This window comes from Cornus florida, unplaced genomic scaffold (genome assembly GCF_030987335.1).
Source record: "Cornus florida cultivar Cherokee Brave unplaced genomic scaffold, ASM3098733v1 CherokeeBrave_3.0.0_Hap2_Chr11, whole genome shotgun sequence".
NCBI lineage: Eukaryota > Viridiplantae > Streptophyta > Magnoliopsida > Cornales > Cornaceae > Cornus > Cornus florida.
Genome location: NW_026775581.1, coordinates 123,986,617 through 123,995,812, shown reverse-complemented (window position 1 = coordinate 123,995,812; position 9,196 = coordinate 123,986,617). Strand labels below are relative to the sequence as shown.

Below are 9,196 nucleotides of genomic sequence, written 5' to 3'. Positions count from 1 at the left end.
TTGACCCATTTGAAGGAATATATGCAGAATCCACCAGTCCTGTCAGCCCCGGATCCAGAAGAAAAGTTATTTCTATACCTTGGAGTATCTGGTGTCGCGACAAGTGCCGTTCTGATTCGTTGCAAGGAAGGGGTGCAATACCCGGTATTTTATGTAAGCAAAACAATAACAGAGGCAGAACAAAGATACTCAATGGCCGAACGGGTGATACTTGCACTTATAAATGCAAAAAGAAAGTTGAGGCATTATTTCGAATCCCACCCCATAGCTGTTCTAACAACTTTTCCAATCAAAACGCTTATGCACAAGCCAGAGCTCTCGGGCAGAATGACAAAGTGGGCCATAGAGTTAAGTTCATTTGACATAACGTATGAGCCGAGAATAGCTGTCAAAGGGCAAGCGGTAGCCGATTTCCTGCTAGAATGTGATTCCGAGGATACGGAAGAAGACCTTAGATGCGGCTCTTGGAAACTTTTTGTGGATGGCTCCTCTAACCAGATGGGGGCGGGAATTGGGGTCAAACTGCAAACCCCAGAGGGTACTTCTTTGAGTCAAGCACTCAGACTTGAGTTCCGAGCCACCAATAATGAAGCGGAATACGAGGCGTTGCTGAATGGGTTAAAGTTGGCCAGAGGGCTACAGGTCAAAAGTTTGACTGTTTATAGTGACTCGCAGTTGGTTGTTCGGCAGGTAAATGGTGAGTACGCGACCAAGGATGACACGATGGGGGCATATCGTTCTGCCGTTCTGCATAAAGCCAAGGACTTTGCAAAAATTAAATTCATACAGTTACCGAGGGAACAGAATGCAGATTCGGACCGGTTAGCATGTAGTGCTTCGAGTTCCGATAAAACATTGGCGAGGGTGATTCCAGTAGGAATATTGACCCAGCCATCTATTTTTGAAGAACCCTTGGACTCTGACCCTTGGCAAGTCAACGTCATACCGTATGGGCCGAGTTGGATTGACCCCATCATTACTTATATTCGAGATGGCGTTTTGCCTATGCAAAGGGATGAAGCTAGGAAACTCAAAAAGAATGCTGCAAAGTACGCCATCGTGCATAACCAGCTGTACAGAAGATCCTACTCTGGCCCATACTTGAAGTGTGTCACCCCCGCGGAGTCACAGCAGGTATTGCGAGCTATTCATGAGGGTGTGTGTGGCAATCATTCTGGGGGAAGATCGTTAGCGCATAAAGCAATGACACAAGGGTATTTCTGGCCAAACATGTCAAGAGATGCGGAGGAGTTCTCTCGAAGGTGCGATAAATGCCAACGATATGGAACATTGATCCACCAACCACCTGAGGAATTGCACGTAATGGCCTCGCCACGGCCTTTCGCTCAATGGGGGATGGATGTGGTCGGTCCTCTGCCAACTGCAAGAGCTCAGAACAAGTATGTGTTACTGGCCACGGATTACTTCACTAAGTGGGTGGAAGCAGAACCATATCCTAGCGTGACTCAGACTCATGTGAGACGATTTATTTGGAACAATATTATCTGTCGTTTCGGCGTTCCAAGATCGATAGTCATGGATAATGGCACGAACCTCGACAGCAGGCAAGTAAGAGAGCTGCTGGAGGAGTATGGAATCAACCAGAAGTTGGCTGCAGTAAGCCATCCTCAGGCCAACAGACAAACAGAAATCACAAACAGAACCATTTTCGCCTGCATTAAGAAGAAGCTGGAAGACCATAAAGGGAAGTGGTTGGATGAGCTCCCGAACGTCCTATGGGCTTACAGAACCACCCCCAGGCGGCCGACTGGGGAGAGCCCGTTTGCAATGGCATATGGTACCGAGGCAGTTATACTGGTTGAGCACTTGGTCCCCACTATCAGAAGCTTAGCATTGAGTCAAGATCAGAACGACAAGATGTTAAGATTGAACCTCGATATGATAGACGAAAGGAGGGACGCTGCAGCTATAAGGTTAGCATCATATCAGCAAGTATTGGCGAATAGTCACAACAAAAGAGTAAAACACAGGGATTTTGCCCCTGACGATCTGGTTCTGAAAAGAAAGGTGGGGATAGTCAAAAAAATGATGCCACCCTGGGAAGGCCCATACAGAATTGCAGAAGTCATAGGCAAGGGAGCATATACGTTGGAAACCATGGCGGGAAGGTTGGTCAGCAAGCCCTGGAACGCCACGTCTCTGAAGAGGTACTACCAATAAAAGCTAAGTTTCGGCTTTAATTGGATGTTGTTTGTTGTCAATCAAGTACGTATGAATGTGCAAATTACTGAAGTTTACAAAAATAACTTTCCTCTTCAATGGGTTGCTAAAAATTTAAAGCCAAGTGGCAAGTGGCATTCTAGCCGAGCGCCAGGCACTTAAGCAAGATAAGTGGCAGCTGGCACCATAAGCCGAACGCCAGACACTTGCTAAAAATTTAAAGCCAAGTGGCAAGTGGCATTCTAGCCGAGCGCCAGGCACTTAAGCAAGATAAGTGGCAGCTTGCACCATAAGCCGAACGCCAGACACTTGCTAAAAATTTAAAGCCAAGTGGCAAGTGGCATTCTAGCCGAGCGTCAGGCACTTAAGCAAGATAAGTGACAGTGGCACCACAAGCCGAACGCCAGACACTTGCTAAAAATTTAAAGCCAAGTGGCATTCTAGCCGAGCGCCAGGCACTAAAGCAAGACAAGTGGCAGCTGGCACCACAAGCCGAACGCCAGACACTTGCCATAAACAAGCACACGGCAAAGTTAATATAAAAGAAAAGAGAGAAAAGGTATATATGTATTGAAAATAGGTTGAACAGAGCACAACACAAAGGAAAAAAGGGAAAAAGAGTTTTGTCATTTCATTCATAATAAGCATTGAGTTTACAAAAAATGAGATATTCAAGTCACATCGTTACAAAAAGGTATGGAATCGAAGAGTCCGGAGGAGTCCTAGCTAGCTGCCTCAGTACCGACAGCATCCTGGTTGTGCCGACCCGCCTCCTCGATCCCATCAGCCGTCTCACCCTCACGAGGTGGGGAATCAAGATGAATGACAGAATCGTTCGGCTGGGGCTCAACGTCAGCAGTGGCTATGGGAGGTACCACAGTTGACGATTGAGGAGCGGTCAGAGGCAGAGCGGTAGGAGGAGCTGTAATGATCCTTGAGGAAGCAATGTCCTGGCACTCATCAAATATGCGCTCCGCTTCGGTGGGTTCTGGGTCAACATAGACCCCCAGAGGGTCGATCCCTAAATCCTTGTCGACCTCATCTGGAGTGGAGCTGGTCTATTCCTCATCCGGAACTCGGTCGGAGAAACCTTCTCGGAATCCTTGAGCATATCTAAGAGCACCGACCCTTGAGAACCGAGCATGAAGAGCCAGCATCCCACCGTTCACTCTGCTGATCGCATCAATCAGAGCGGTACGCTCGTCCAGAGCTCTCTTCTCAAAAGCCATCCGAGCAGACTGTTCATCAGCCAGAAGGCGCTGGAGCTCTGCCTTTTCGTCTCTGATTGAATCACGCTCAGTCTGCCAGACGCTCTTTTCAAGCTGGAGGGCATCCTTCTCATCCTGAAGAGAGTCGTTCTCCTTCTTCAAGACATCTCTCTCTTGTTCAGTTTTTTCAAGCCGAGCCAGTACCTCGGTATTCTTGCTGGCGAGAAGGTCATTTTCTTTATTAGCCACCTCTAGGCTATCAGAAAACTTACGAGCCCTGGCGTTCCCCATCTCTACCTGCTTCTGCATAGCCATCATTCTGAACAATGTCTGCATAGATGTACATTAATAACGGTTAAGCCAATAGTCAGGTCGGGCGAAGGCAAGACCAAATAATATGAGAGAATTCATGAGTTGGAAAATAAAAGTCACCTCCATGGCAGATTGGGGAAAGCGGCTGAACACATCCTTCTGGGATAGGCCTTTCGCCGCCTTAAGGTCTTTCGGAGTCCACATGCTCCTATAGTACGCCATGGCGGTCTGGCCATCCTTCAGCATGGTCTCGTTCGGTTTCACGAACGTCCCATCCGTTCGGGTGTACCGAGGGGCCCATGGTGGTAAGGTGGGGAGAGAAGGGGAGCCTGAAGCAGAAGCAGAGGCACCAGCTGCAATAGGCCCGGAGGGGGCAGGAGCTCTGATCGGGCGATGCAAGAGAGCACCCGGCCCGGAAACCCGGGTCCTTCTTATGAGAGGTTCCTCCTCAGGATCAATTCCACTATCAGGATGAGGCCTTTTGCCTCGTTCTTTGTCCCGAGCGCCCCCCGCGGCAGCAGGGGTTGTGGTAATTTGGGGAGACGCGCTCGGGTTGGCAGCAGGGGTACTGACAACAGAGTTAATAGCCACCGTGCTCAGGATAGTGTCAGAGATGGTGGCTGAGGAAGAGGATGATGCTGGAGAGGAGGTTGCCCCAGCAGCAGGAGTGGCTGGGGGAGTATTTTTCTTCTTGCCAAAAGAAGGAATCTGAAGCCTGCTCATGTTGTAGCCGAGGGATGAGAGCGCTATGAGGTTGTCTGAAGTGAGGAGGTCTAAGCAGGAAGGAATATCGTTCAGAACGTATTTCTTCAAGTAATTACTCCTATCCCTACAAACACTGTAACTCAAGTCATCACAAGGTATTCCTAAGGAACGGCATAAGAAAGTACAAAAGCGGGGAACGCATGTTTCGCAGGGGCAATCATGTTTGTGAGATTTGAATTTCTTATATGAGGAAACAGAACAGACGCCAAAGGCGCTCGGGATTGGGTAACCCTCTGCAGCCGGCGAAGACCAAGCCCCACTAATGCCCACGATGTTATCCCTCCAACCCTTTTCAGATTTTATTGTGTCCGTACATATGGACATCTTCTCGAACGGGTAGAGGTGGTAGAAGGGCTCGTTAGTTCGGATCTTACTGACCTTATAACACAGAAGAAGATCTATGAGGTCAAGGTCTAGATTTCTGTCACGAATCAACAGAAGCATAACGGATATGATTCTAAAGAAATTGGGGTTTACCTGCAGGGGGGATATCCCCAGTCTATTGAAGACATAACTAAAGAAAGGGTGCAGAGGGAACCTAACGACATTCAATTGAAGGTTCGTGAATAAGACTTCGCCGGGCAGGAGGCCGGCACCGGTCATAATATTAACATCCTTAGGGCAAACCCTAACTTCGATGTTGTCAGGAAGTCTAAGTCTCATACGAAGAACATCTAGATCTACAACCATGGTGGAAGTGTTTGAAGGATCTAGAAGGGGTAAAAAGAAGCCTGCCGAAAGTAAAAAGGAACGAAACTAACCTCTGAGGTAGAAAGCAACAAAGAGCACTGCAAGACCGCTGGAAGAACGACTCTTGAAGGATTTCACCGGAAAAAGCTTAGCGCTGTTCTAAAAAGAGAGAGATTTGACTGATGATGGAGACGGTAAAAAGGCATGGAGTGGCATTCTAGAGCCTTATAAAGGCGAGGGGGACCCGAGGGCCGAAGCGTCAGGAAGGTGAGAACTTCATCGAGCCCCGGAACATTGATTCTGGATCTGACCGTCCGTTCCCCCATGTGGGTTTCTCGAGCCGTCAACGTCATGATGAGACGCCTTCAATAATTGCCCCCTTATTAAACAAGGGGTAATTATGGGGGCAGTTGAGGAGGCCCGATAGGAGATGGGCCGGATGTGACTTGCAAACGCGGCATTGAGTCCGTACAGGTGGGTCAGGCCCATAAAAAGGCACTATCATATGGGCCGAACGCGCATAGGCCTATCAAAGAGGACCGGGACTCATGGAGGAACGGGCCTAGATCCAGCAGTCCATCGACATTTGTAAACCTCTATAAATAGGAGGAGTAAGGAAAAGAAAGGGGATCTTTTTGGGCTGAGATATATGAATTCTAGAGAGAGGTGGGAGAAGGAATTTCTTATATCTTCGATATAGCAAATAAATTTAATTTTTCTTTCTTTGTAATTAAGTTAAAAGTCTATAAAATGTTTCCACCTTCAATGATATAAAATTACTATATATTAAATATAGTTGACAATAAGATAGGAGAATTACAATGCAGATATTACAATTTAAAGGAAATTACAGCAACGAGGATGTTCACGTGATCAATACACAACCATATGTTTTCTAGAATTAGGTTGATTAGTCTCTAGATAATGTTATATTGAATTTCAGTCCACTTGTCAGTAGTATTTAAAAAACTTGTAATATTTTATTAAACTCTAATTTATATAGCCTTTAGAATCCTCCCCAATATTGGATATAGCCTTCGCCATCCCGTCTCTCCTAGACTATGTATTAAAGTATATCTATGTTATATATATAGTACGCAGCATTGACAGTAAAAATTGCCTATTTCGCCGGCAGGCTATCGCAGTCCGTGACCAACAGACTCACCAGAAAGGCAGAAAAGAGTCATCTGGTCCGGATCCGGACAAAATCCACCAAACTGTGCCCAGCTGACTTGGCAGACATATTGGCCTCACCTGTCTCCCATCGAAATGTTTTGCTGACGTCTGTGGACCCACGTGTCCCCTCTTCCCACAAACCATTCTCTAAGACAAAATATTTCAATGTCGGTATACTACAATCCTATGTCAAAGTCCATGGGAGAAAAAACTTCGGTGGGCAAGATAATTATGGGACTAATACTGTAGTGTTTTTCAGTAATTAATAGTAGCATTTCAAAAGCACTAAAGTATTTATGTCAGGTAGCATCCCATTGTAACAACCCCTCTCTGTTGAGCTCCCTATATAAAGCCTGCTTCTCCCTTCATCACCCTGCACCAAAAATCCCTTGATTTCTCACTCAATTAGCTTATTCTTTCTCTTACAACTAATTGAACTTCTGATACTATCATGGCCGTAGACTCTCGTCTTTCGTCCTCGGCTGGCCCTTCGGCCTGCGGGAAGGACTCCAAAGCTCTTCAATTCATTGAAGAGATGACCAAAAATACTGATGTGGTGCAAGAGAAGGTGTTAGCCGAAATACTGACCCGAAACTCCAAGACCGAGTACCTCCGACGGTTCCTACTCAGTGGGTGGACCGACCGAGACACCTTCAAGTCAAAAGTACCGGTCGTCACCTATGAGGACCTTCAGCCCGATATCCAACGTATTGCTAATGGCGATTGCTCCCCTATCTTCTCGTCTCACCCCATCTCTGAGTTCCTCACCAGGTTAAACTCTAACAATATAATTCTTTATATAAATCATATATGCATGTATATATATATATATATATATATATATATTTGTTTATATGCATGCATGTATATGTAAATTCGTTTTGCATGCACGTGTCATATGTGTGTTGATGATGAAGTTTGGACTTGCAGTTCTGGGACATCTGCTGGTGAAAGAAAGCTGATGCCAACTATTCATGACGAGTTGGACCGAAGACAGCTATTGTACAGTCTTCTCATGCCTGTGATGAACCTGTAAGTATTTAAAAATGAGTATATATATATACACACATATATATATGTTAGTTTATAAGCAAATATAAAATCCAGATAATTAATTTAATGAAATATTTTGAACAGTTATGTGCCAGGATTGGACAAAGGGAAGGGTTTGTACTTCTTATTCGTGAAGGCCGAGACCAAAACCCCAGGTGGGCTACTTGCACGACCGGTGCTGACCAGTTACTACAAAAGTGACCATTTCAAGACTCGGCCATATGACCCTTATATGGTCTATACGAGTCCTGATGAGGCCATTTTATGTACTGACTCTTTCCAAAGTATGTACACCCAGATGCTCTGCGGCCTCCTCTCCCGCCACGAAGTCCTCCGGCTCGGTGCGGTCTTCGCCTCCGGCTTACTCCGAGCTATCCACTTCCTTCAACTCAATTTCAAACAACTCGTCCACGACATCGCCACCGGTACTCTAAACCCTAAAATCACTGACCCTTCACTCCGGCAATGCATGTCAAATCTCCTCAAACCCAACCCTGAACTTTCTCATTTCATTGCCAAAGAATGTGGTGTTGAGAATTGGGAGGGCATTATCACCAGAATTTGGCCCAAGACTAAATATCTCGACGTGATCGTTACTGGGGCGATGGCTCAGTACATTCCGACACTGGATTATTACAGTGGTGGGTTGCCACTGGCTTGCACTATGTATGCTTCTTCTGAGTGCTATTTTGGGCTTAACCTTAAGCCAATGAGCAAGCCTTCGGAGGTGTCTTACACCATCATGCCAAACATGGCTTACTTCGAGTTCCTTCCCCACGACCCGGTAGCTCCACCTCTGAGTCATGACTCACCTCCCCGGCTGGTCGACCTGGCGGACGTCAAACTGGGGAAGGAATACGAGCTGGTGATCACCACCTATGCAGGACTGTGCCGGTACCGAGTGGGTGACATCCTCCGAGTCACCGGGTTCCACAACTCGGCCCCGCAATTCGAGTTCATAAGGAGGAAGAATGTTTTGTTGAGCATTGACTCGGACAAGACCGACGAGGCCGAGTTGCAAAAGGGTATTGAAAATGCTTCCCTACTGCTGCGTGAATTCAACACTAGTGTAGTGGAGTACACTAGTTATGCTGATACCAAAACCATCCCGGGACACTACGTGATCTACTGGGAGCTGCTAGTGAAAGACCCGGCTGACTCCCCCAGTCACGAGGTCTTGAACCGGTGCTGCCTCGCCATGGAAGAGTCAATGAACTCGGTGTACCGACAAGGCCGAGTGGCGGACAACTCAATCGGTCCACTGGAGATAAGGGTGGTGAAAAATGGCACATTTGAGGAGCTGATGGACTATGCAATCTCTAGGGGTGCGTCAATCAATCAATACAAGGTTCCAAGGTGTGTCAACTTCACACCCATTTTGGAACTCCTTGACTCAAGAGTGGTCTCGGCACATTTTAGCCCCGCTGCGCCACATTGGACCCCAGAAGGAAAACGTTGACCAGTTGGCACAAATATCTAGTTATCTGCTAACCAAACATGCCACTGGGGCAATGAACCAAAAGATAAAAAAAATAAAAAGAAAAAAAAAATATTGATATCTTTCTTTCTCTTTCTCTCTCTCTACTTTCTTTTTCTCTCTGTAGTCTCTCTCTTGATTGTGATCTTAGCTTTGTAAAGCGTCTTTGGTTTACTTTTGAAATTGCAGGGTTTGGCACTATGGCTTTTAGGCTTTGTGTTGGTTCAAATAATGTGTTCGGGTTATGAAATTGTCACTGATGTTTTTGTCGAGCGTATTGTATTGTGTTCAACTTTTTTAAAGATGAAGAAAAGACATTGAAAGTGGATGGCAA

The 9,196-nt window shown here is 46.3% G+C and overlaps 1 protein-coding gene across 1 annotated transcript; it reads left to right on the top strand.

Moving 5' to 3' along the window:
- The first annotated feature begins 6,689 nt into the window (after positions 1–6,689).
- LOC132286815 (probable indole-3-acetic acid-amido synthetase GH3.1) lies at positions 6,690–9,196 on the top strand. The gene is made up of 3 exons (XM_059789206.1): positions 6,690–7,103; positions 7,263–7,364; positions 7,470–9,196. Exons 1-3 carry the CDS (start codon positions 6,784–6,786, stop codon positions 8,842–8,844), a joined length of 1,797 nt encoding a protein of 598 aa, XP_059645189.1. The 5' UTR covers positions 6,690–6,783; the 3' UTR covers positions 8,845–9,196.

Excerpts from the sequence above, each read along its gene's own strand:
- LOC132286815 (XM_059789206.1), top strand. The coding sequence starts at position 6,784 with ATGGCCGTAGACTCTCGTCTTTCGTCCTCGGCTGGCCCTTCGGCCTGC. Across the intron at positions 7,104-7,262 it reads ATCTCTGAGTTCCTCACCAG|TTCTGGGACATCTGCTGGTG; the intron begins GTTAAACTCTAA and ends TTGGACTTGCAG. Across the intron at positions 7,365-7,469 it reads CTCATGCCTGTGATGAACCT|TTATGTGCCAGGATTGGACA; the intron begins GTAAGTATTTAA and ends TATTTTGAACAG.